The 27,527-nt window shown below is 43.9% G+C and overlaps 1 protein-coding gene across 1 annotated transcript in view; it reads right to left on the bottom strand.

Annotated features, from left to right (window-relative positions):
- Nucleotides 1-27,527, bottom strand: part of tex11 (testis expressed 11) — a 164,117-nt gene that overhangs the window by 74,460 nt on the left and 62,130 nt on the right. The window contains exons 7-9 of the mRNA XM_072269761.1: nt 15,938-16,057; nt 14,116-14,196; nt 537-622 (exon numbers count right to left, since the gene is read on the bottom strand). Of these exons, the coding sequence (XP_072125862.1) occupies nt 537-622; nt 14,116-14,196; nt 15,938-16,057 (287 nt within the window). The remainder of the gene's footprint in view (nt 1-536; nt 623-14,115; nt 14,197-15,937; nt 16,058-27,527) is intronic.

Below are 27,527 nucleotides of genomic sequence, written 5' to 3'. Positions count from 1 at the left end.
TAAGGTTTAGACTGATGGACTTTAGGGCAGTGGAATAATCAAAGGATAAAGGGAAAACACTCAGCCATGTTCGTCCTGATGGCAAAACTAGTTTACCCCTGATCATGCTTCTTATGTTGCTATTTTTAGAGAAGGGTTAAAGTTAATAACTTTATCAAATGAATCTTGTTTAAGAATCCATCAGAATTACTGGTTGAAACTCCAGGACCCTTGGGACTTGACTAATGCCAGACCACAGAAAATCTGAGCACAAAAATTGCTCCATGAGCAGAGCAATTATTCTTCTATGTACAGAGACTCCCAGGTTAAGCAAAGTTCCAAAATCTGTCCATAACCCAAGATTCTCCAAGTCAGAAATGTAAGCATTCCATTGATAGGTTAATTACCTGCAAATCAGTACAGATCTTAGTTGATTTTAGATCATAAATACAATTAATTAAAACGGACCTGAATGAGATTCAAAACACCACTGAAGTTGCCGAGCTACAGAATTATAGACTAGAGTGTTTAAACTGCATTAAATAAATTGACCTTACCTCAACCAGAAAGCACTTTCTTCATACTTTTTCTGCTGATAAGTTTCTACTCCAAAATTGTAACACAGCAGGGACAAATAACCTGTCTAAAGAAAAGGAGGTAACAAATAGTAAAGGATAGTAAATTTTAAAATGTGCATCATTGTGATTTGGAGCAAGCATCTATAAATCAGCAACGTGGCTTTCTGCCCTTTAAAATTAATAATAAATAGAAACTAAATTTGATAATTATTCCATCAGATATAAAAAACTAATTTTGATTCAAAGGTACATTTAATGTCAGAGAAATGTATACAATATAGAAACATAGAAACATAGAATAGTACAGCACAGTACAGGCCCTTCGGCCCACAATGTTGTGCCGACCCTCAAACCCTGCCTCCCGTATAAGCCCCCACCTTAAATTCCTCCACATACCTGTCTAGTAGTATCTTAAACTTCACTAGTGTATCTGCTTCCACCACTGACTCAGGCAGTGCACTCCATGCACCAACCACTCTCTGAGTAAAAAACCTTCCTCTAATATCCCTCTTGAACTTCCCACCCCTTACCTTAAAGCCATGTCCTCTTGTATTGAGCAGTGGTGCCCTGGGGAAGAGGCGCTGGCTATCCACTCTATCTATTCCTCTTATTATCTTGTACACCTCTATCATGTCTCCTCTCATCCTCCTTCTCTCCAAAGAGTAAAGCCCTAGCTCCCTTAATCTCTGATCATAATGCATACTCTCTAAACCAGGCAGCATCCTGGTAAATCTCCTCTGTACCCTTTCCAATGCTTCCATATCCTTCCTATAGTGAGGTGACCAGAACTAGACACAGTACTCCAAGTGTGGCTTAACCAGAGTTTTATAGAGCTGCATCATTACATCGTGATTCTTAAACTCTGTCCCTCGACTTATGAAAGCTAACACCCCATTAGCTTTCTTAACTACCCTATCCACCTGTGAGGCAACTTTCAGGGATCTGTGGACATGTACCCCGAGATCCCTCTGTTCCTCCACACTACCAAGTATCCTGCCATTTACTTTGTACTCTGCCTTGGAGTTTGTCCTTACAAAGTGTACCACCTCACACTTCTCCGGGTGGAACTCCATCTGCCACTTCTTAGCCCACTTCTGAATCCTATCAATGTCTCTTTGCAATCTTTGACAATCCTCTACACTATCTACAACACCACCAACCTTTGTGTCATCTGCAAACTTGCCAACCCACCCTTCTACCCCAACATTCAGGTCATTAATAAAAATCACGAAAAGTAGAGGTCCCAGAACAGATCCTTGTGGGACACCACTAGTCACAATCCTCCAAACTGAATGTACTCCCTCCACCACCACCCTCTGCCTTCTGCAGGCAAGCCAATTCTGAATCCACCTGGCCAAACTTCCCTGGATCCCATGCCTTCTAACTTTCTGAATAAGCCTACCGTGTGGAACCTTGTCAAATGCCTTACTAAAATCCATATAGATCACATCCACTGCACTACCCTCATCTATATGCCTGGTCACCTCCTCAAAGAACTCTATCAGGCTTGTTAGACACGATCTGCCCTTCACAAAGCCATGCTGACTGTCCTGATCAGACCATGATTCTCTAAATGCCTATAGATCCTATCTCTAAGAATCTTTTCCAACAGCTTTCCCACCACAGATGCAAGGCTCTCTGGTCTATAATTACCCGGACTATCCCTACTACCTTTTTTGAACAAGGGGACAACATTCGCCTCCCTCCAATCCTCCGGTACCATTCCCGTGGACAATGAGGACATAAAGATCCTAGCCAGAGGCTCAGCAATCTCTTCTCTTGCCTCGTGGAGCAGCCTGGGGAATATTTCATCAGGCCCCGGGGACTTATCTGTCCTAATGTATTTTAACAACTCCAACACCTCCTCTCCCTTAATATCAACATGCTCCAGAACATCAACCTCACTCATATTGTCCTCACCATCATCAAGTTCCCTCTCATTGGTGAATACCGAAGAGAAGTATCCATTGAGGACCTCGCTCACTTCCACAGCCTCCAGGCACATCTTCCTACCTTTATCTCTAATCGGTCCTAACTTCATTCCTGTCATCCTTTTTTTCTTCACATAATTGAAGAATGCCTTGGGGTTTTCCTGTACCCTACTCGCCAAGGCCTTCTCATGCCCCCTTCTTGCTCTTCTCAGCCCCTTCTTAAGCTCCTTTCTTGCTTCCTTATATTCCTCAATAGACCCATCTGATCCTTGCTTTCTAAACCTCATGTATGCTGCCTTCTTCCACCTGACTAGATTTTCCACCTCACTTATCACCCATGGTTCCTTCACCCTCCCATTTTTCATCTTCCTCACCGGAACAAATTTATCCCTAACATCCCGCAAGAGATCTCTAAACATCGACCACATGTCCATAGTACATTTCCCTGCAAAAAGATCATCCCAATTCACACCTGCAAGTTCTAGTCTTATAGCCTCATAATTTGCCTTCCCCCAATTAAAAATTTTCCTGCCCTCTCTGATTCTATCCTTTTCAATGATAATGCTAAAGGCCAGGGAGCGGTGGTCACTGTCCCCCAGATGCTCACTCACTGAGAGATCTGTGACCTGACCCGGTTCATTACCTAGTACTAGATCTAGTATGGTATTCCCCCGGTCGGCCTGTCCACATACTGTGACAGGAATCCGTCCTGCACACACTTAACAAACTCTGCCCCATCTAAACCCTTGGAACTAATCAGGTGCCCATCAATATTAGGGAAGTTAAAGTCAACAATGATAACAACCCTGTTATTTTTGCACCTTTCCAAAATCTGCCTCCCAATCTGCTCCTCGGTATCTCTGCTGCTACCAGGGGGCCTATAGAATACCCCCAATAGAGTAACTGCTCCCTTCCTGTTCCTGACTTCCACCCATATTGACTCAAAGGAGGATCCTGCTACATTACCCACCCTTTCTGTAGCTGTAATAGTATCCCTGACCAGTAATGCCACCCATCCTCCCCTTCCCCCCTCCCCATCCCTTTTAAAGCACTGAAATCCAGGAATATTGAGAATCCATTCCTGCCCTGGTGCCAGCCAAGTCTCTGTAATGGCCACTACATCATAATTCCATGTATGTATCCAAGCTCTCAGTTCATCACCTTTGTTCCTGATGCTTCTTGCATTGAGGTACACACATTTCAGCCCTTCTACCTTACTGTCTTTACACCGTTTATTCTGCTTCTCTTTCCTCAAAGCCTCTCTGTATGTTAGATCTGGCTTTACTCCATGCACTTCTTTCACTGCTCTATCGTTCTGGGTCCTGTCCCCCTCGCAAATTAGTTTAAACCCTCCCGAACCATGCTAGTAAACCCACCTGCAAGGATATTGCTCCCCCTCGAGTTCAGGTGCCACCTATCCAATCTGTAAAGGTCCCACCTTCCCCAGAAGAGATCCCAATGATCTAAAAATCTAAAACCCTGCTCCCTGCACCAACTCCTCAGCCACGCATTCAACTGCCATCTCCTCCAATTCTTACCATCACTGTCACGTAGCACTGGCAGCAATCCTGAGAACGCCACCCTTGAGGTCCTGTTCTTCAGCCTTCTGCCTAGTTCCTGAAACTCACACTTCAGGACCTCATCCCTCTTCCTGCCTATGTCGTATACATCCTGAAATGCTTTTTCTTCATAATCATCAACAAAAACAGAGGAGTGCCTCAAAGAATGAATGACTGTTAAGTGTTAGAACCCCAAAGTCCACCCAGCTCCCCTCACTCCCATGCGTAAGCGGCAGCAAGCGACGATCTTCCCTCCTCTCACCGGCAAAAAAAGCATTGGCAGCCACCACCGAACACTCAAGCATGAAGCAAAAGCAACAGCAAAGACACAAGACTTGCAGTACTCCAAAGACTACGCATTCACCCGGTATATGACATACCACAGGCTCTCTCGTTCCCTAATAAGGGAGAAAGAGGTGTCTCCATTTCACAATGTAACTTTATATTGTCACAACTATCACTTGAAATGTTTTCTGAACATTTGTCAAAATTACAGATGAAAATCCACAAGACTAGTCAATTAGACATGTTATTTATATTATCTTTAAATTTAACTTGTTTGGGTGGTACAATTCCATTTAGTTAGTTTTGGCTTTACTTGACAATTTTGTTTCTCCTGCATGAAATCCAGGAGAACAATATGTATGATACATTTTAAAAGCTGACATTTTGTTAGTTTCAAAAAAAGTGCTACAGAGGTTAGAAATCAGGTTAATAACCTGAAACAATGACCTGGGTCAGGTTTATTTTCAGTAGTAGTGTTGTGGAGAAAAGTTAACCATCTGTGCACACATGGCCAAACATACAGTAGAGTTGAAAGATGCTGGCATTTTTGCTGCAATGCTGGACTCAAAGCATTCAGCGTAATGACAAAACATTCACGTGCTGAGGAGTGGGACTGGATTATGGAGACCTAATCGATTGTGATGTGTCCATCTTGTTGTCGAGATACAGAATATATGTCCACTCTAAGACATCTTCAATATCATCCAATGCCTCAAAAATGGGCAGAAGAGCTGGACGCTCTGGTAATAAGTGACAATCAAAGGGTTAGGTTAACAGAGTAACATAGTTAAGTGAAGAAACCTAGCCATGAAATCCAGATAGGAAATGTGGTATCTGCACGAACTGTCAGGAGCAACTAGTTCCTCAATCCTCTGTACTGACTTTCTCAGTGCTAATAATTACAATCCTTCACAACTAATGAAGTCAAAATTGGAAGAAATACTGTGGCAACCAATAGTCCAGCTGCAACAGGATTAAGCCAAACGGAACAGGACAAATTTGGACCAGATTATCAAACCATGGAACATTCCAATGGAGGGGAACAGAGGGAATAGCAGAGGGTTTTGAAAACAGAATTTAACACCTTAATGAACCCAGGAAAAGCATGAGAACCCTGAATCACAGGGAGGGCTTAGAAAAAACACTCACCAGAAGGAATTCCAATTCTGGCACTCAGAGAACAAAGTAAAACCACAAGTCTGACCCAGAGTGATCACCTTGCATTTTAATGGGCTGAAAGCTGTACAAGATGGAAGTGGGATTAGGATTCTGAATAAAGCTAAGTCTTTGGTCTTGTAACAACACTTATAATTATTTTGCAGGATTGAAATCAAAACTATTAAATCTGTGTGCAAACTGAATAATGTAATGTTTTTAAAAAAGGCTCTGTGTATCAGACAAGAATACAGTAAATATATGTCCCTTGCAAGTTATTTCCACACACTGTGATGACAAAATTCATAATTTCACTATAAGATCAAGTATATGTATGCATTTCTTGTAGATCTGAGAAAATAAACTCAGCAAGTAAGGCATATTCTGCAGACAGAAATTGAGTTACTATTTCAGGTCAAAGGTCCTTCATTACATATGCTTAGCTTTACGATTTTAGGAATCTAGGCAGAAAGTTAAACAGCAGGACTTCCAGGGTTGCAATCTCAGGATTACTACCCATGCTAAATATCTGTGTGGTGAGAAACTGATACACAGTGCAGTTTAGTACGTGGCTGAGGAACTACTGCAGGTAATAGGGCTTTAGTTTTATGGATCATTTGGCTTTCTTTCAGAGCAGATGGGATGTGTACAAGCAAGATTGGGGAACCAATAGCCTTACTGGGAGGTTTGATAGTGCTTTTCACTGGGAGGAGGGAGGTTGTTTAAAATAGAATGGTAATAGCAGGGCAACAAAGATGGTATGATAGATAAGACTGAAAAGAAGAACAGCAAGGGTCAGGCTAATAAATATAAATACAAGAGATTCTGCAGATGCTGGAAATGCTGGCTAATAAACATGGTAAGACTGATGGACTAAAATGTGTTTATTTCAATGCTGGAAGTATTAGGGTAAGGCCAATGAACTAAAGAGCATGGATCAGCACATGGAACTACAATGTTGTTGCCATTATGGATGCATGAGGGACAAGACTGACTGCTCAACGTTCCAGAGTTTCATTGTTTAATATGTGTTACGTACCCCGTAACTGGGTTGCCAAACCAGCAGAAATGGATCACTTAGTTGGAGTCTAGATTACTAGAACTAAGAACTAGGAAAGTTTTATTAAAGAAATAAGTAACACAGTACTCTAATAGTAAGGATATAAATGCAACAGGTTAGCACTGAATAAACACACATGCACACAGAACTAGGATAATAGGATCAATCAAGCTCTATCGCAGTCTAGGGATAAAATGTTCAATCACAAGTGACAGGGTTCAGTTTAGCTCAGTTCGCAGCAATCGTTGTTGTGCCGTTGAAGAGAGAGAGAGAGAGAGAGCGAATGCTGATATTCAAAATCGGATTCAACAGACCTTTGATATTTCTCGCAGTTAGCTTTCGGGTGAGCCCTTTGTAATGTCTTCTGAGGTCTCCGACTGTGACCCCTCCGTTTTCAGATACGATCGTTCCTCTGCGGTGAACTCGGCACCCAGGCAAAGGTGGACACACACACCAGGTTCCCGCCGACCGAATCTTTCCACCCTGTGCGTCTATGGCTGGTCCCGTGACCATCCCTCCAAAACTCCCACCGACTTGTGGGGGCGCACCGCTTCCAGGGTCTCGATACCTCGTGGTGTCATGAGTGGTATCTCGTGTGGTGTCTGTTGCCTTAGCGAACCTGCCTCTTTTTATCCCCCTGTTGGGGTATCGCCTGTCCATCACTTCAAACAGTTCAGGATCAAAGGAGCCGGTCTTGACAATACGCAGACCGGTGTCTCCTTCCGTTAAATTCTCTCGTCTCTTCATTAACATTTCCAAATGCTGCTCCATTGTCTTACTTATCTCTCTCCTGAAGGCAGGTGGCAGATCAACTGTTGATCCCACTGGTGATAGCACAGGACAGTCAACATCTTAGTCTATGTGTACTTTCGTCACACCCCTCTCCTTTAAGGATTTTTACCGGGGTAAAAATTATAAGCATGAATACATTATTAGATACACACAAATATACATCTTCATCAGCTATTTGGCTAATACAGAGAATTTTAAGTTGTCAACACCTTGACAGACAGTCAGCAATCACATTTTCTGTTCCTTTTATATGTGTAATTTTAATAATCCTTTAAACCAGGCTCCAACTTAGCAAACTTCATAGTGGCCGAAAACACTGATGAATTGTGATCAGTGTAACCTCTCATTGGGTTTCGTCCCGGACCATGATAACAAGGGTCGTCCCATCCCGACTTAGTTTTCTTTCGCAAGGGCTTAGTAGGAGGGGGAGGGGTAGCACCCGCAAAGTTATTGCAAAACTTCCTACAGTAACCCACCATCTCCAAGAGCCTTCTGAGGGCCCTCTTGTCTGTTGGGGTTGGGATGTCAGAGATAGCCCGCACCTTAGCTTGCATCGCTGCCAGCTGCCCCGGTGTTACCACAATTCCCAGATAAGTGACCTTCGCGTGGCCGAACTCATTTTTTTCAAGGTTCACTATCAAGCTGGCTTCAGACAGCCATATTACATCGCCAATATACACTTCTGTGTTCTTTAGTCCTTTCGTCACTGAATTACTCATTCTATAGGGTTGTTGCTCACTATGCTGACCTAGCGTGACAAACACCACCCAACGTCCCAGTTCTTTGCATCGCCTCGGGACAATCAAACATACGTGTGCGAGCCGTTTAATTAACTCTCCTAAAGGGTCGCTTTGTTCGGGGATTAAGGGAGAGACCTTATCAGCAAAGCTGGCCAAAACAATAGCCTTCTCCCATCTGGTCGGTACCATACTCATCTTTTCAAAATGGCTTTTCCCCTTATCAGGTGGCACCCTAGCTTCATTGATTTCCGCGCTAACACCGACTAGGTTTGTTAGCATATCAAAAGCCTGTGACCGTCTCAGTTCGCGTCTGCAATAATCAATAACATCCTTCCTCCTGTGCAGCCAGAAAAACTCTCTCATGGCTTCGCCGACTGTTTCCTTCAGCACCTCAAAGTGTCCACCGAGAGGTACTTTGTGGGCCAGGTTAAAAATCTCATCCCCATAACTCTTTTGCACCACCCCCCATTCCTCATCTGCGGTACTTGGTCTCCCTTTCTTCCTTAGCACACCCTCCTCCACACAATAGCCTACTGGCTCTCTTTTTAATCCTGCTTCAGGGAGAGCTGTTTCCTCGTCTCGCTCCTGTACCTGTATAAAGTCCTTCTTTTCTACTGATAAATCTACCTTAATTTCCCCACTTCCTCCTGTTTCATTACACTCCTTCTTTTCACTTTCTACCCCCTCCTCATACAAGGCTGGTAGAAACGTCTCAGCAGTCTCTCTGGACATATAGCGAGTCACTGCGCAAACAGGATGAACCTGTGAGTCCATGTGCGGGGCCTCAATGCTGGCAGGCTGACCTGTCAATTTCACTGCCGAGAACACAATTTCCCCGGCGAGGTCATTACTGAGCAAGACTTCCACGCCTTTCATCGGTAATTCGGGCCTCACCCCGATCGTGACTAGTCCAGAGACCAAGTTGCTTTGTAGGTGTATCTGGTGCAAAGGGACTGCTTCTGTCCCTTCCCCAATACCTTTGACCCTGATCTCCCCAGTCTGGGTCTCTGAACTAAACTCTAACACACCCTTCAATATCAATGACTGACACGCTCCCGTGTCTCTCCAGATCCGTACTGGAACTGGGTTTAACCCCTCCTTCACCGACACCAATCCGGCCGAGATAAACCTCTCGCGCCCTTCCTGAACTTTGGCAGACCTTTCCTCTCCTAGCGGTTCGTTTACCAGCTCGATACAGCCAGTCGAAATCGCCGTTTTTCCTTTCCCCTTCTCCTGCTTTGGGGCAAAGCACCTGGACGCAAAGTGTCCGACTTTCCCACAATTATAATAGACAACCCCAGGAGACTTCCTACCAGACTACTCCTGGTCTACCTTATCCTTCTCACTAGTCCCCGGCTTACTTACTGACTTTTCCGGCGGACTCTCCCCACCGTCCTGACTACCCTTCTGGTAGCCTTTACTCGGGGCAAACTTCATTTTATGCGTCAACGCGTATTCATCCGCTAACCTAGCAGTTGCGGCTAACGTGGCTGCCTCTTTCTCATCTAGGTAGGGTCTCATACCGTCAGGGACACAACCTTTAAACTGCTCAATCAGGATCAGCTGTAGCAGTCTGTCATAATCCCCATTTACCCCCTTCGAGGCGCACCAACGCTCACAATATGTCTGCATCTCACGGGCAAACTCTAAATACGTGCGGTCCCACTGCTTCCTCGCATTCTAGAACCTCTGCCGGTATGCCTCCAGGACCAACTCATAAATCCTGAGGATGGCCTCTTTCACCACCTCATACCTCTGGGCATCTTCCGCAGACAAAGCTGAGTAAGCTTGTTGGGCTTTTCCTTTAAGTACACTCTGAAGCAAAACAACCCACTTATCCCTCGGCCAGTCCTGACTTGCAGCAACTTTTTCGAAATGGAGAAAGTACCGATCCACATCGGTATCATCAAATGGGGGAACCAGCCTAACCTCCTAGGTCGCCCTGAACCCTCCACCTTGGTCCGGCATGGGTCCCTGTTCTGCCCTTATCTTTAACCTTTCCAGCTCGAATTCCCTTTCCCTCTGTTTCTCCTCTCGCTCCAACTGCCTCTCTTCTCGCTCCAACTGCCTCTCTTTTTCTTTCTCCTGCCGTTCTAACTGCTTCTCTCTCTCTCTCTCTCCCCTGCCGTTCTAACTGTTTCTCTTTCTCTTCGTGTTCTAGCTGCCGTACCCAGAACTCGTGCTCGAGTCTCAGTTTTTCAAGCTGCACCTGTACTGCGTCTCCACTAGGTTTTCCAATAGATATCACCTCCAGCTCCCCTTGGGGAAACACACCTTTAGATACATAGTGCTCTACGATAGCTCTGTGCATCTCCTCTCTCCTCATTGTCGACTTCCCCTTAACAAGATTCAACCGTTTGGCCACAGCTGCCAATTCCGTTTTCCTGGCATCCTCTAATGCCTCCAAGGTTGGTGCCTTTAGAAATTCCTCAATCACCATTTCTGCTGTTTGTCTTTTCTTTCTTTCGGGAATTTTAACCCAATCAATTTACCCCATCCCAAATTTAGCGTTCAAAATCGCGGACGAGAACCCCACTTATGTTACGTACCCCGTAACTGGGTTGCCAAACCAGCAGAAATGGATCACCCAGTTGGAGTCTGGATTACTGGAACTAAGAAAGTTTTATTGAAGAAATAAGCAACACAGTACTCTAATAGTAAGGATATAAATGCAACAGGTTAGCAATGAATAAACACACATGTACACAGAACTAGGATAGTAGGATCAATCAAGCTCTATTGCAGTCTAGGGGTAAAATGTTCAATCACAAGTGACAGAGTTCAATTTAGTTCAGTTCGCAGCAATCGTTGTTGTGCTGTTGAAGAGAGAGAGAGAGAGAGAGAGAGAGAGCGAATGCTGATATTCAAAATCGGATTCAACAGACCTTTGATATTTCTCGCAGTTAGCTTTCGGGTGAGCCCTTTGTAATGTCTTCTGAGGTCTCCGACTGTGACCCCTCCGTTTTCAGATACGATCGTTCCTCTGCGGTGAACCCGGCACCCAGGCAAGGGTGGACACACACACCAGGTTCCCGCCGACCGAATCTTTCCACCCTGTGCGTCTATGGCTGGTCCCGTGACCATCCCTCCAAAACTCCCACCGATTTGTGGGGGTGCACCGCTTCCAGGGTCTTGATACCTCGTGGTGTCGTGAGTGGTGTCTCGTGTGGTGTCTGTTGCCTTAGCGAACCTGTCTCTTTTTATCCCCCTGTTGGGGTATCGCCTGTCCATCACTTCAAACAGTTCAGGATCAAAGGGGCCGGTCTTGACAATACGCAGACCAGTGTCTCCTTCCGTTAAATTCTCTCGTCTCTTCATTAACATTTCCAAATGTTGCTCCATTGTCTTACTTATCTCTCTCCTGAAGACAGGTGGCAGATCAACTGTTGATCCCACTGGTGATAGCACAGGACAGTCAACATCTTAGTCTATGTGTACTTTCGTCACATATGTAATAGAGAAGGAGGTAAAAGAGGTGGAGGGGTTGCATTACTGATAAAGGAGACTGTCACAGCAATATCTAGAGAGGACATAATGGAGGGCTCATCCACAGAGGCAATTTTGATGGAACTCAAGAAACAGGCTAGATACAATTATGCTGTTGGGATTACACTGTAGGCCTCCAAACAGCCACAGAAAAATGGAGAAATAAATATGTAGACAAATTATAGAAAGACCCATAAACAATAGGTTTGTCATAATGGGGTCTTTAACTTCCCTGGTATTGACTGGAACTTCCTTAACACTAGAACTTTAGATGAGACAGAATTTTTTCAGTGCATCCAAGAGGGGTTCTTGAAACATGGAGAAAATCCAACTGGAGGAGAGAACATACCTGACCTAGTTCTGGGGAATGAGGCAGGCCAGATTACACACCTGACAGGTGTGAACATTTTGGGAATAGTGACCACAACTCATTATGTTTTAAAATAGTTATGAGTAAGAATAAAATTCGATCTTTAAAAGGATAAAAATGAGCAAGAACAAAGATAAGGATGGTAAGATAGGAATCTTTGATAAACCAAGAGGTCTTAAATTTAGTCAGGAAGAAGAAGGAATCTTACATTAGATTTAGGACGCTCAGATCATACTGGATCCTTGTGGAATATAAGGATAGCAGGAAAGTGCTCAAGTAACCAATTAAAAAGGCAAAGGGGTCAATGAAATGTCTTCGGAGAATATCATTAAGGAGAATTCTAATGCAGTTTAATATTAAGAATTAGAGGATATCTAAGGAAAGAAGAGGTCCACCCAGGGATAAAGAAAGAAATTTGTGCTTAGAGTCAGAGCAAGTGGCTGAGGTACTAAATGAGTACTTTGTATTGGTATAGTGAAAACAGAGTGGGGCATGCTAATACTCTGGGACATTCTGAGACGAAGGAGGAGGTTATGCTGGGTCTTCTGAAAAGCACCAGGGTGGGTAAGACCCCAAGGCCTGATGGCATTTATACCAGAATATTGAAAGAAGTAAGAAGATTGCTGGGCTTTGACAAGGATCTTTGTGTCCTTATTAGCAACAGGTGAGGTCCTGGAGGACTGGAGAGAAGCAAATGTTGTGCCTTTGTTCAAGAAGGGAAATAGGGGTAATCTAGGTGATTATGGGCCAGTGAGCCTCATATTAATGGTAGGGAAGCTACTGGAGGGGACACCAAGGGACAGGATTTATGCATATTTGAAAAGGCATGGCATGCTTAGAAACGGTCAGCAGGCTTTATATGGGACAGGTCATGCCTTACAAACTTGAGTGAATTTTTTTAAGATGACAAAGGTGCTTCATGAGGATAAGACGTTTGATAAGGTCCCTCATGGTAGGTTGATTCAGAAGATAAAAATGCATGAGATCTGGAGTGAATTGCAAGCTTGGATTCAGAACTTGCATAGAAAACAGAGATTAAGTGTGGAAGTGTGGAAGCTCGAAGACCATGACCAGAATTCATGTTAGGACCACTGTATATATACAGTAGATATTGGATGAAAACATTTTAGATGATGTTTAGCAAATCTGAGGGTGGCACAAAGATTGGTGGAGTTATGGAGACTGTAAAGGACTATCAAAGGATGCAGTCAATATTGATCAGTTACAGATATGAAAGGAGAAGTTGCTGCTGGAATTTAATCTGGGCAAGTGTGAGGTGGGAGATCAAATGAAAGGAGAAAGTATACAGTTAATGGGAGGTTCCTTAATTGCATTAAGCTACAATGGGATCTTAGGATCCAGGTCTATTGTTCACTGAAAGTGGCTATGCAACTAGGTAAGATGGTAAGGAAGGTACAGTATATGCAATAATTGCTTTCATTGGTGGAGGTGTTGAGTATAAGAATAAAGAAGCTTCAGTCACTCCACACTCTATGTTGTGCAGTTCTGGTTTTAGAAAGGATTTGGAGATTGTGGAAAAGGTGTAGGAGCGTACCAAATGAAGCTGGTAGAAGGTGGTGCCTGGATTTGAGGGTATGGACTATAAGGAAAGGTTGGAAAAACCTGGGTTGTTCACCTTAGTGTCTGAGCCTCATGGGAGACCTAAAAGAGATTTTTTAAATTATGAGCAGCATAGATAAGGTAGACAGTCAGAATCTTTACCGAATGGTAGAAATGTCAAACACCAGAGGACATACTTTTAGGATTAGAGGGGGGAAATTAAAAGCAATGTGAGGGGCACTATTTCTTACGCAGATGGTGATAGGTGCCTAGAATGGGTTAACAGTCCACTAAGCAGGCAGTTTGCTGGTGTTTAAGAGGCTTCTAGACAGATACATGAATATTAAGAGAATGGAGAGAAATGCAGGAGGAAGATATTTAGTATAAATAAGCATCAAGATTACCACAACATCGTGGATTGAATGACCTGTGCAGTGCCGTACTGTTCTATGTTCTATTACGTTAGTTATACTGATGACTCAACTCTGAATCAAATATGACAACCCAAGGACGAGTTAAAATCAATACAAAATCCAATGAATGCTCCATTTCACCACTGCCACAATCTGCATTTTACAGTAATCATAATTAGTATATACATATAAATTGCACTAACAAACCTCTTTAGGCATTCTGAGCAGCATATCTTTACAGCGCTGGATATAAGTTACTGCATTCTTATGATCACACTGAATCACAGCCTAACGATAAAGAAGGAAAAGTGAATAGAATCTATAAATCAAAATAGAACACTGATTTGCATGACACTTTTTACAGGTTCACCATATTAAAGTTAAGATTCTTCCTCCTTAAGCAGAAATCATTCAACACTAAGAGAGCCAGTGAACTGAGAAGATCAGTGCAACTGAATTATGGATTATAATTCAATGTAAGTAGCATCTTTACTGAAACAAAATAGTTTTATTTATTTCATTCCAGAGGTGGTAAGTTTCTTGGATATCAATTGAGCTAACTCTGTGTATTTCATCCATCTTCTTTCTAGTACTTACAATTAAGCTACTCTATAGACTAGTAGCATACACTCAGTGACCATTTTATTCGGTAAATGAATAGAATTGGTGTGGCCTTCTGCTGCTGTAGCTCATTCCCTTCAAGGTTCAATGTATTGTGCATTCAAAGCTGCCCTCCTGCACACCACTTGCTGTAGCACATGGTTATTTGAGTTACTGTCGCCTTCTTATCAGTTTGAACCACTCTGGCCATTCTCCTCTGCCTCTTTCATTAACAAGATGTTTTTACCCACAGAACTGATGTTTACTGGATGTTTTTAGTTTATCGCACTCTGTAAACTCTAGAGACTGTTGTGTGTAAAAATCCCAAGAGATCAGCAGTTTCTGAGATACTCAAACCACCCATCTGGTACCAATGGTGATTCAATAGTCAAAGTTACTTACATCACACTTCTTCCTCATTCGGATGTTTGGTCTGAAGAATTGAACCTCTTGACTTTGATGCTGTTATGCACTGAGTTGCTGCCATATGATATTTAAGTTAACAAGAAGGTGTACCTAACAGAGTGGCTACTGAGTGCATTTCTCCTCATGTTAGAAGTCATGCACAACATTTGGATTCCATGCAAGATTAGTCATCTTTTCTCCTATTAAGATTTTAGTCTTGTTTTATTAAAGACAATTTTCATCTCACTACTGTAACACACTGGGGTGATATGATAGAATCTGTTATAGAAACCCATCAAAAAAGACAGAAGCTCAAAAAGATATCTTAGTTTTCTCCAAGGTTGGCAAGAGTATTATTAATATGTGCACGTGGAAGAGTATTATTAATATGTGCAACAATGGGTTTAAATGCATTTGGAAGTTGACTATCAAGCACTTTGATTAAAAATGGGTACAAGGCCTCTTTATAAAATTAAGTGCTCAAAAATTTCAAAGATACACAGCTTTTGTTTTTACTTGTTGTTACTGGTATTATGCTTATAAGACTTTGTGCCAAATGCAGACATTCACATATTTTGTCTTAAGCTTTCTTTATTGGCTAAAGTTTTGGCACCGACAAGATGACATGAAAAGGAAAATTCTCTATGCTCTCTTGTTCAGCCTAAAATCTACAGTGTACCTCTCTGGCAGATGCTGCAAGTGAAGGATCCCTATGACTCAATCGCTGCCTGAGCAGGCGTACTTTTTCACCAGAATGTGAAACAATTGTCTAATTGTTATCCAGAATATTCACCAAGAGCATTGTAAGGTTATCATGCCACATTTTACAAGTGTTTATATGAAAACAGCATGATCAGAAATCTTTGTTTAGTTTGACATACTTGTCAAGGAGCTACCAATGTTTCCAGTATATCACCTGGAAATAATTTTTATAAAACCAAAATGTTCAACTGGAAATAGTGACATATTATACAAATTGTTAACTCTTGTAATCTTAATTTAGTGTCTCAAGATTTTGACATACTGATTCTGCCTGATAGGAATGCACTTTGAAAAGGTCCTTTTCCACATCATTCTTAAGAACATTTACATCTGATTTGCCATCAGATCCAGCTATTAGTTTCGCATATAACATTTCCAAACTCTGTGGAGATCATGTAGACAAAAGGGAAAAAAGATGCACATAGTTATTAACTTTCTTAATGCAATAGGAAGTAATAGGAAGTTTTTTAAATACTCATGTTATTGCATTTGTGAGAAAATTATATATTTATACGGCAAGCTTGGAAATCATTTCTGGCAGTTATTCTAATCACTAGTCAACTCTAAAATCAATCTACATCAAAATAATAGCAGTCAGGTTCAAAGTAAATGAACTTTGAAATTTGAGGCAACGATGTAATTTGCTTGTCAGCACTAACTAAAAAGAAACTTTGTACATCAGCAACAGATTATGGAATTGAAGCTTAATTTGACAGGGCAGTGAGATGCAAATCACAATGCAGCCTCCCTCAGTAGGTGGCCAAATAACCATAGCTATGAGCACAGAATAACCATACCATTCAACTTTATGCATCAGGAACTCTGAAGGGGACTGATTTCACATTCCAATCTGCTGTTATTATATCACGAATCAGGTCAACAATGCCCTGTTTGCCAGTGCTAAAAGTAAAACACCTTTATTTTTCCAGATAAAATGGCCTACTCTCTTGTAGAATTAGATTGCCACCTAGAGCAAAGTTAAGAGAACTTCAGATATAAAAGGCCATGAAGAAATAACATGGGCATGAGAAACAGATTGCAAAAGTGTTGTCTCATGGAATAAAGCAAAGGAGGTTTGAAACAAGGAGGAAGACATTGGCGATGGGCATGTCCCCCCATCCCCCCCTCTCCATTTTGTTTTCCCCTATTACTTTGGCTCTGAATGGCTGAATGGTGGTGAGGGGCAGCTGTAACACTTACAACAGTTGCAGAAATAAGTGTATGGAGGGATACCTAGTCAAAAAATGACTACATTCCCAATGTGGCCTCCTCTACATCAGTGAGACCTAATGCAGACTGAGGGATCACTTCGTCAGACACCTTTGCCCCATTCGCTGCAACAGCCAGGATCTCCCACTGGCCATCCATCTTAATTCTACTTACCATTCCCACATTGACGTGTCTGTCCATGGACACATCTACTGCCACGTTGAGGCCAGATGCAGATTGGAGGAGTAACACCTCAGATGGTCTCCAACCTGATAGCATCAACATCAATTTCTCTAACTTCTGGTAACCACTTCCTCACATCACCTCTCATTCCCTTACCCTGTTGTCTCTGTACCTTTATTTTCCCTTCCCCTGCCCTCTCACCTAGATTCACCTATCACCCACCAGCTTGTGCTCCTCCTCCTCCCTCCACTCGTATATTCTGGCTTCTGTCCAATTTCTTTCGACTCATGAAGAAGGGTCATGCACCAAAACATCTCTCCCCACAGATACTGTCTGACCTGCTGAATTCCTAGAGAAGGTGGTTCCTGACCCAAAATGTTATCTATTTGCTCTTTTCCACAGATGCTGTCTGACCTGCTGAATTCCTAGAGAAGGTGGTTCCCAGCCCAAAATGTTATCTATTTGCTCTTTTCCATAGATGCTGCCCGGCCTGCTGAGTACTTCCAGGATTTTGTGTGTGTTGTTTTTTTGTCAAGTAGTATTTGTGGAAGGAGAACCTATGTTAATATTTCAAGTTGATGACCTTTTATCAGAACACACGCTGAATATTTCCAGAATTCTGTTTTTAAACCCCACAATTACATGTGGAAACTTTCATATAGTAAGTCAAACATATACAGTATAAAACATCTCTGTAACTGCACTTGTTCATCTTCCTGTTTTACACTCTTCCAGCTTTGTTTCTTAAGCAGCAATGAAAATAATTGCGTCACCTGGACAACTTTGATTCCCCTTCCAACTCCCTTTCAAGGAGAATTTTTTTGTTTTCTTCTCCTCTTTATCTTGCTACAAATTAAAGCATGTTGTTTTCTCACTTTTCAAGTTTTGATAAAAAGTTAAATGATCTGAAACTTTAGCTCTGTTTCTCTTTTCACTATCTGACCTGTTAACTATCCCCAGCATTTTTGTTTGTATTTCGTATTTCTAGCGTTTCATTTTTTTTCCTTTCCAATTATTTGGAATGCCTGCCTCCAGGGAGCAGAATGATTGACTACTATTCCTCCTCAACTCCCTCACTATACTCCCTCTATTAAAGCTAAGACAGATTTGGTTCAGATTTTGATATCCCACCTAACCCAATCCCTGTAAAGCTTGCTAACTCATGATCAACCAAGAACAAATTTAATCATTACAATGTAGGACTCTCCTTCCAACGGCATTTTGCAGCATCATCCCTTCTGCCTCACTCTGCAACTCCCACCAAAGGACCCCAAACCAGACTACTGAACTCGCATGGGTCCCAATATGCCTCCCTATTTGTCAGCTACGTGGAACTGTCGATGTTCCAAGCCTACACAGGTGTATCATCCTGCACTTTTCCTACACTACATCAACAACTGCATATGGTGCTGCTTCCTGCACCCATGCTGAACTCGTCGACTTCATCCACCTTGCCTCCAACTTCCACTCTGCCCTCAAATTTAAAGCACCTCTCTCCCCTTTCTCGATCTCCATCTCTATCTCTGGAGACAGCTTATCCACGGATGTCTATTATTAACCCATGGACTCTCACAGCTACCTGGGCTCTACCTCTTCCCATCCTGTTACTTATAAAAATGCCATCCCCTTCGTTCAGTTCCTCTGTCTCCACCACATCTGCTCTCAAGATGAGGCTTTCATTCTAGAATGAAGGAGGTGTCCTCCTTTCTCAAAGAAAGGGGCTTCCCTTCCTTCACCATCAATGATGCCCTCAACCACATTTCTTTCATTTCATGCATGTCTGCTCTTACCCAATCCTCCCAGCACCCCACCAGGGACAGAGTTCCTCTTGTCTTCACCTACCACCGTACCAGCATCTACGTCCAGCAGATAATTCTCTGAAGCTTCCGCCATCTCCAACAGGATCCCACCACCAAGCATATCTTTCCCTCACCTCCACTTTCTATCTTCTGCAGGGGCTGTTCCTTACACGACTTCCTTGTCCATTCGTCCCTCCCCACTGATCTCCCTCCTGGCACTTATCCTTGCAAGCCGAACAAGTGCTACACTTGCCCCTACATCTCCTCCCACACTACCATTCAGAGCCCCAAACAGTCCTTCACCTGTGAGTCTGTTGGGTCATATACTGTGTCTGGTGCTCCCGGTGTGGCCTCCTGTATATTGGTGAGACCTGACGTAGATTGCGGGACCGCTTCACTGAGCACCTACCAGAAAAAGCAGGATCTCCCAGTGGCCACCCATTTTAATTCCACTTCCTATTTTCCCATTCCAATACATCCATGGTGTCCTCCACTGTCGTGATAAGGCCACAGTTAGGTCGGAGGAACAACACCTTATATTTTGTTTGGGTAGCCTCCAACCTGATGACATGAACATCGATTTCTTGAACTTCCGGTAGTGCCTCCCACCCTCCTCTCTTTCATCATTTCCCATCTCCTTTTCCCTCTCTCACCTTATTTCCTTCCCTTTACCTCCCTCTGGTGCTCCTCCCCACTCTTCTTTCTTCCACAGTGTTCTGTCTTTTTCACCAGTCAACTTCCCAGCTCCTTACTTCATCCCTCCCCCTTCAGGTTTCACCTATCACTTATGTTTCTCTCTCCCTTTCCCCCACCTTTTAACTCTACTCCTCAGCTTTTTTTCTCCAGTCCTGCCAAAGGGTTTCGGCCCAAAAGATTGACTGTACTCTTTTCCAAAGATGCTGCCTCGCTTGCTGAGTTCCTCCAGCATTTTGTGTGTGTTGATTGGATTTCCAGCATCTGCAGATTTTCTCTTGTTTGTTACTGTCCTTCAGAAAACTTTCCCCCATAATGCTGATTGGATGGCTTACATTCCTAAACTCTTATTTTAGCCAAAAACCAAAACCTTCTACCAGCAGGACACACTGCAACTACTGAAATGAAAATCCTACAGCACAGCAGTAGAAATCTTAACTAGGACATTACATATTGTTCACAGAATTTCAGATGGTGATGACGAGGCTTACAGTTAACATCAGTAAGTCCAAGGAATTGATTGTGGACTTCATGAAGGGGAAGTGGAACGAACACACACCAAGTCATTATTGAGGGATCAGCACTGGAAAGGATATGCAGTTTCAAGTTCTTGGGTGTCAACATTTCTGAAGATCTACCCTGGGCAAAACATATTGATGCAATCACAAAGAAGGCATGAGTCACTAAATTTCATTAATAGTTTGAGTAGACTTGGTATGTCACCAAAGACACTTGTAAATTTCTACAGAAGTAACATGGAGGGGATTCTCTCTGGTTGCATCACCGTTTGGTACAGAGGGGCCATTGCACAGGATCGGAAAAAGCTGCAGAAGGGTGTAAAGTCAGCCAGCCAGCTCCATCGTCGGCACTAGACTACCCGCATCGATGAAATCTTGAAAAGACGATGCCTCAAAAAGGCGACATCCATCATTAACGACCTCCATCATCCAGGATATGTCCTCTTCTCATTGGTACCATCAAGGAGGAGGTACAGGAGCCTGAACACACACACTCAATGTTTCAGGAACAGCTTCTCCCCAGCCACCATCAGATTTCACAATGGACAATGAGTCCATGAAGATTGCCTCATTATTATTTTTCCTCTCCTTCTGAATTACTTATTCATCTATTTTATTGTAATATATAGTTTTTTGGTTATTACATTCTGCAATGTACTGCTGCCTCAAAACAACAAATTACACGACATATGCTATGATATTAAATCTGATTCAAAGCACATTTATTATCAAAGAATGTATAAATTATACACCTTGAAATTGGTCTGCTTACAGGCAGCTACAAAGCAAGAAACCCAAATAACCCAATTTTTTAAAAAAGACTAAAGCCACTGTGCAGAGAAAGAGAGGGCGAGAAAAACAGATCACGCAAACAATAGAAGCAAGCCAACAGCATTCCAAACCAGGCTGAGTCCCAGATCCACTCCCAGAGCAGCCGGAGTAGGCCCAAGCAGCAGGGTAAAAACAGAGCTGGACGTTCACAGCCTTGGCGCTGCGGAGAAAGGAATGAACATTCACAGGAGAGCAAGTGAGATCAGCCCAAACTTTGCCTCCGTTCCCTCAGGGTACATTCGGGCGTCCAGACCATCTGTGTTGGCGTTTAAATTGTCCAAACACCAGGTAGTGCCTCGCTTTAGGACCTGGACACTGATGCCACGATACGCTTGTGCTACCTAGCCCAAAGCCAATCTCCATCTCACTAAATTAACTCAATGCTTGAAATGATCCAACCTCACACCCAGGTTAAGTGGACAGGCATCAAAATCTTCCGCCTCAACTCCTCTCCAAATCACTCACTCCATCTCCAGCAGCAATACAAACTCAACCTGCGACCCTGGCTCAAACCCTCAGTACCCCAGCATGGTTCACCCCCTGGACCAGCCTCACCTCTTCCTGCTTCCTCACTGTCTATGGTGATAGCTCCCCATAACTGGCTTCAGAAAAGATGTTATGAGTATTGTTTTTCGTCAAATCTCTTGCCTTTCAATCCACCAACATGCTGTCGTACATCTTCGGTAGCACCATCCTAAACCAGAAGTACAGTTTTTGATTCTGTGCTGTGATTTTGATGATGACGAATAGACCACATTCCAATGAATGTAAGGAATGACTATACAACAGTCACACATCCTGCATTCATTTTCTCCAATGTAAAGGATATTACATATGCAATACATAGAATTGATTTGACTTTATTACTTACATCCTTCACATACATGAGTAAAAATCTTTACGTTATGTCTCTGTCTAAATGTGCAATTTATAGTAATGTAATAAATAGTATGTACAACAGGACAGTCAAAATAGCATAGAAATACAATTGTATCAGCGTGAATTAATCAGTCTGATGGCTGAATTGAAAGAAGAGCAAAATTGAAGGAATCACTTTGCTGAGGATATACTATAGACGTAAAAGCAGCAGGAGGTGGAGAAACAGACATATACTGTAGACGAATGACAGTGGTGTGTAAGAGATTTCAGCTTCCTCAGTATTAAATGATAGGTTCAGGAGAGGAGTATTTTTTAAAGTGCATCTAAATGGTTTATTTTGGCCAGCACATGGATAGTCCCACTAAGGTCAGTAGTGGATCCAATCTTTAGACACATAGTTGGGTAAATGAAAGTACTATCAATGGAAGAGCATTTTGAAAACAGTGAACATAATTCTAAGTTTTAAAGTTGTTAAGGAGAAATTTGAATATACAATGGAACTTTAGCGTTCTAAATTGGGAGAAGACCCTTTCACCATGATGAGACAGGATTTGGCAACAATGGACTGGGAGTACTTACTTGCAGATACGTCTAAGTGGGAGCCACTGAAAACTAAAGCACTAGGTTTAAAGCCAACATGTTTTCTTCATGATGAAAGTAAGGCAAGCAAATGCCCCTTGATGTCAAGAGGATTAGATAAAGGGAGAGGTTTGACACCACTACAGTTACGGGACATTCCCAAACATGCCAGCTTCCAAGATTTAAATGCTCTAACGCTCCAGAGTATGGTGAGCTGGTGTGACCTCTTTAAGGGCTTAGGATGTTCCTCTAAATTGATAATCATGTTTTGGGCACCAAGAATTGAGTATTAAGGAACACTCAACTAGGTTCAGTGCTCAATCGTAAGCCAACCAATGATTTCATTTAGCGTTTGTTCTGTGCTCAGTTTCTTGATCCCGTTTAAGACGGTGTCTCAATCCTAACCTCGGATACTCCAGAACTTGGGTCCAAGCCATCTTCATCAAAAACTCTCGTCACAGTACAACTGAGCCAACACGAACCCAGCAGGATATCATAGACTATCGTCTGCTGTGACTGTCCAATGTTGTCAGGGCTGTGATGGTAGGTAGCAGTCACTACACCCAATCCCACGCGACTGCTACCATCACAATCCTCTCGACATTGGACGGCTTAGCAGTTCCCCAGGTGGCTGCAGCTTCGGCGTTCACCCAGGGTAAGAATCTGAGGCAGTTGAAGGCTTTTGTAGACTCGTGGGAATGGGTAATTTTGTGGATTAGAAAACGCCCATCGTTTTGACATACCGCTGCAGGAGTTGAGCCAGTCCTTGCCAGCAACTGTCTTGGACAGCTGACTGCTAGGTTCTGGGCAGATCCAGCAACAGACTGTGGAATTACAGATGAGGGTAGGGGAACATGTAGAAGACATTAGTTTCTATATTATTAACTCTCCACTCATAACCCTGATCCTTGGGTACCCTTGGCTGTCTCAGAATAACCCATCCATGAACTGTAGGGAGGGAGGAATCATTACTTGGTCCAATCATTGTAAGAGGCTTTGTTTACAGCATGGCGTTCCAACACCCACACTGTCTAGTGACCAACGACCTATAATGGGGCAGATTCAGTGCAAGGGAACCTGAGACTTTCTGGAGACCTAGTCCAGTCCTCAAGAGCGGACAAGCCGGTTCTGGCCAACGGGGAGCGCGAGTCCCAACACAGTCTAGTCAGAATCCCACAGGAACTACAGAGAGGAAATTTCTAGGTCAGGAGAAGACCAAGGAAATGCCTGAGCAGTCTGGGAGACTTACCACTAAGCTGAAGGGAACCAGCTGCCAGGCCTCAGGGAAGGAAAAGACTCCTTTATGCTGATCCTTGAGGCCTATTCCCAGAGATGCAAGAACCCTTTGTAACACCTTGCTGCCACTGCCTGTGGATATAGACAGGGAGTCGGACTCTGATTTGGCCACTGTTTCCACAGATGAACTTTGTGAGCTTGGAGAGAGGACTCCGAAGCCCATTGAATCACCCCTAATGGCAAAGTCTCAGGAGGTGTCTTCGAAGGAAGATCCGGAGTAGATAGCAACACCCAAACTAGTTAAAATCCCTTTTGTTTACAAAGACTTAGAGGAGATCTTCAGCAGGGGAAAGGCCTCGACTCTTCCACTGCACCAACCCTATAAGTGTGCCACACACAGACCTGCTGCCTGGTAATTGTCCTTCGTAGGGTCATTTATACATGCTCTCAGGCCCAGAGGAAAACGCCATGGAGGAGTATATAAAGGAAGCTCTTGCCACAGGCCTCATTCAGCCCTCCACCTCACCCGCTGGTGCAGATTTCTTCTTCATACAAAAGAAAGATGGGAGCCTGTGGCTGTGCATGTCATGGTCCCCTCTGGCAATTCCCCACCTTGCTATTACCTCAGTAATTGGCATCAATCCCCTCATCTAATTTCCAATTATTCCCAGTTCCACTAATTACACACACCTGCCTTCCATCAGTAAATGCAGGATAAAAACCCTGTAATCACAACAAGGAGCTGCCTTGAAACAGGAGTGATAGGGTTTGGGGTGGTAATACCAGCAAAAGAAATTGGAATCAGCAGCAGAAGAACATCTAATAAGTTAGGGGTGTTTACAGTGGAGATGCTGGCAGTGTTGGTTGTGTTGCAATGGGTGCAGAAAGCCAGACAAGCCAAAGCATTGATATGTGCAGATTCATCCTCAGTTCTAGCAAGTTTAAGGTCTTTTCACACAGTCGGCAAGATGTACTTTATGAAGTCCTTCAGTTAGTTACAAGAATTGCAAATCAGGGAGGTCAGGTAAAATTTCTATGGGTTCCAGCACATGTAGGGGTGAAGGGGAATGAGAGGGTGGATGAGTTGGCAAAAGAGGGCGTTAAAAAAAGAAAATGTGGAAATGCACATTAGTATCAGTAAAGCAGAGGTTAAGTGTGTAATCTGGGGAAAAAGTCAACCGAATGTGGCAAGAAAGATGGGACAGGGAGGGGAAAGGGAGGCATTTATATCAAATACAAAAGAGTGTTGCAGTTACTAGGGTAGGTAATGGAAACAGAAGAGAGGAAATAGTGTGGACTAGGTTAAGGCTGGGGCATTGTGCATTAAACAAAACATTGAAAATGATAGGGAAACACCAGACAGGATTGTGTGAGGAATGTCAGGAAGAGGAGTCAGTAGAACATGTAGTTCTGAGTTGCAGGAAGTATGGGATACAGAGAGAGATGATGAGAAATAAATTAAGGGAGTTGGGGATGCAGGAATTCACATTAAAAGGGTTGCTGGGCATGGGTGAGAGAGCACAAGTCTGGGTATTTTTAGCGTTTTTAAGGGGTACAGGGGTTTTTTATAGGATATGACGAATAAACAGGAATAGGATACTAGGATGGTCAAAGATGAGAGGGTGAAGTGTATGTGTGTGTGTGTGTGTGTGTGTGAGAGAGAGGCAATGGAGAAGTACATTAGCGAGTCCCTCACGGCAGGCATTATCAGACCTTCCTCCTCCCCGGTAGGTGCCGGTTTCTTCTTTGTAGAAAAGAAGGACGAGTGGCTTCGTCCTTGTATTGATTACAGAGGCCTAAGCAGTATAACAGTTAAGAATAAGTACCTTCTACCCCTCATTAGTTTGGCTTTTGAACCACTGCATGGGATCACCATCTCCTCAAAGCTGGACCTTCATAACGCCTACCATCTAGTCAGGGTGAGGGAGTGGGATGAGTGGAAGACAGCCTTTAATACACCTTTGGGCCACTTCAAATATTTGGTCATGCCGTTTGGCCTCACCAATGCTCCCGCCATTTTTCAAGCCCTAATCAATGACATACTGAGGGACTTTATTAATTAGTTCATATTCGTTTACCTCGATGGTATCCTGATATTTTCTAGCACCCCCCAAGAACACGTTCACCATGTCCGTTGAGTCCTCCAGAGACTGTGGGAAAACCAGTTATTTGTGAAAGCGGAGAAATATGAGGTCCACGTTCCTTCAGTCAGTTTCCTGGGTTATATCATCGAGAGCGGGCAGGTGAGGGCAGACCCCAAGAAGATCTGGGCAGTGGAAGAATGGCCTAGGCCCACAACCCACAAACAACTTCAATGATTCCTGGGGTTTGCAAACTTCTACCGCCGATTTATCAGAGACTACAGTCAAGTGGTGGCCCCCCCCCTTACCCGGCTTACCTCGCCTACTACCCCTTTCTGTTGGGACTCCGAAGCTGACTTGGCGTTCATTGACCTGAAGAGGTGTTTCACCACCACTCCCATCCTGGTCCATCCAGACCCAACCCGTCAATTCATTGTTGAGGTGGACGCCTCTGACTCCAGGATAGGAGCAGTCCTGTCCCAACAATCAAGTTCGGACGAAAAGCTTCACTCCTGCTCCTTCTATTCTCGCCAATTGTCCCCCGCCGAGCCGAATTACGATGTGGGGAATCGGAAACTCCTGGCGGTCAAACTAGCATCAGAAGAATGGAGGCACTGGCTGGAGGGGGCAGAACAACCATTTGTGGTGTGGACTGATCATAAAAACCTTGGGTATATTCAGACCGCCAAACGTTTGAACTCCCGCCAGGCCCATTGGGCATTATTTTTTTGGATGGTTCAAGTTTTCCCTCTCCCACCATCCAGGGTCCAAGAACGGGAAGCTGGATGTGCTCTCCCACCAATATGACTCCAAGGAGGACACTTCCAGCCCAAGGACTATCTTCCCACCATCCTGCGTGGTTGTCGCCCTCACTTGGGAGATCGAGTCCAAAGTAAAAGAAGCCCAACGGGATGACCCTGACCCCGGCAATGGCAATCGCCTGTATGTGCCCATTTCTGTCAGGTCTCAGGTTCTCCAATGGGGGCACACATCTCGGTTCACCTGCCACCCCGGAAGAGATCAGACCCTAGCGCTGCTAAAAAACACTTTTGGTGGCTGTCCATGGAGGCAGATACCTGTTCCTATGTCTCGGCATGTTCCATCTGTGCCCGGGGAAAAGCCTCTCATCGGCCGCCTGCGGGTTTACTTCATCCTCTACCTGTCCCTGGTCGCACATCGCCCTAGACTTCGTCACCGGTCTACCCCCTTCACAGGGAAACACCACGGTACTCACTGTGGTAGACCGGTTCTCCAAGGCGGTGTACTTCACAGCCCTCCCTAAACTCCCTTCCTCTCAAGAAACCGCAGATCTTCTCGTCTGCCACATTTTCTGCCTCCACGGAATCCCTGCGGACATTGTCTCCGACCGAGGTCCCCAGTTCGTCTCACAGGTATGGAAGGCCTTCTGTCAAGCCTTAGGTGCATCAGTCAGCCTGTCATCGGCTTCCACCCCCAGACGAACGGGCAGACAGAACGGGTCAACTAAGACCTGGAGGCGATGCTACGTTGTGTAACGGCAAACAACCCGTCAACCTGGGTGACCACCACCCATGGGTTGAGTACGCCCACAACTCTGAGTTCTGCCATTGGAAGGTCTCCATTCAAATGCTCCCTGGGGTACCAGCCCCCGCTGCTCCCCGCGCAATTAGTGGAGATTGCTGTACCGTCGGTTCAGGACCATATCAGTTGGTACCTTAAGGTTTGGGAGGAGACACACACGGCCTTACTCAGATCAGCAAATCGCAATAAAAAGACGGCCAACCAACACTGAACTCCGGCACCTGAGTACCAACCAGAGCAGATGATGTGGCTTTCATCCAAGGACATCCCACTCAAGAACGAGC

Source organism: Mobula birostris, chromosome 10 (assembly GCF_030028105.1).
Source record: "Mobula birostris isolate sMobBir1 chromosome 10, sMobBir1.hap1, whole genome shotgun sequence".
Lineage (NCBI taxonomy): Eukaryota > Metazoa > Chordata > Chondrichthyes > Myliobatiformes > Myliobatidae > Mobula > Mobula birostris.
This window is presented reverse-complemented; position numbering and strand designations above follow the sequence as displayed.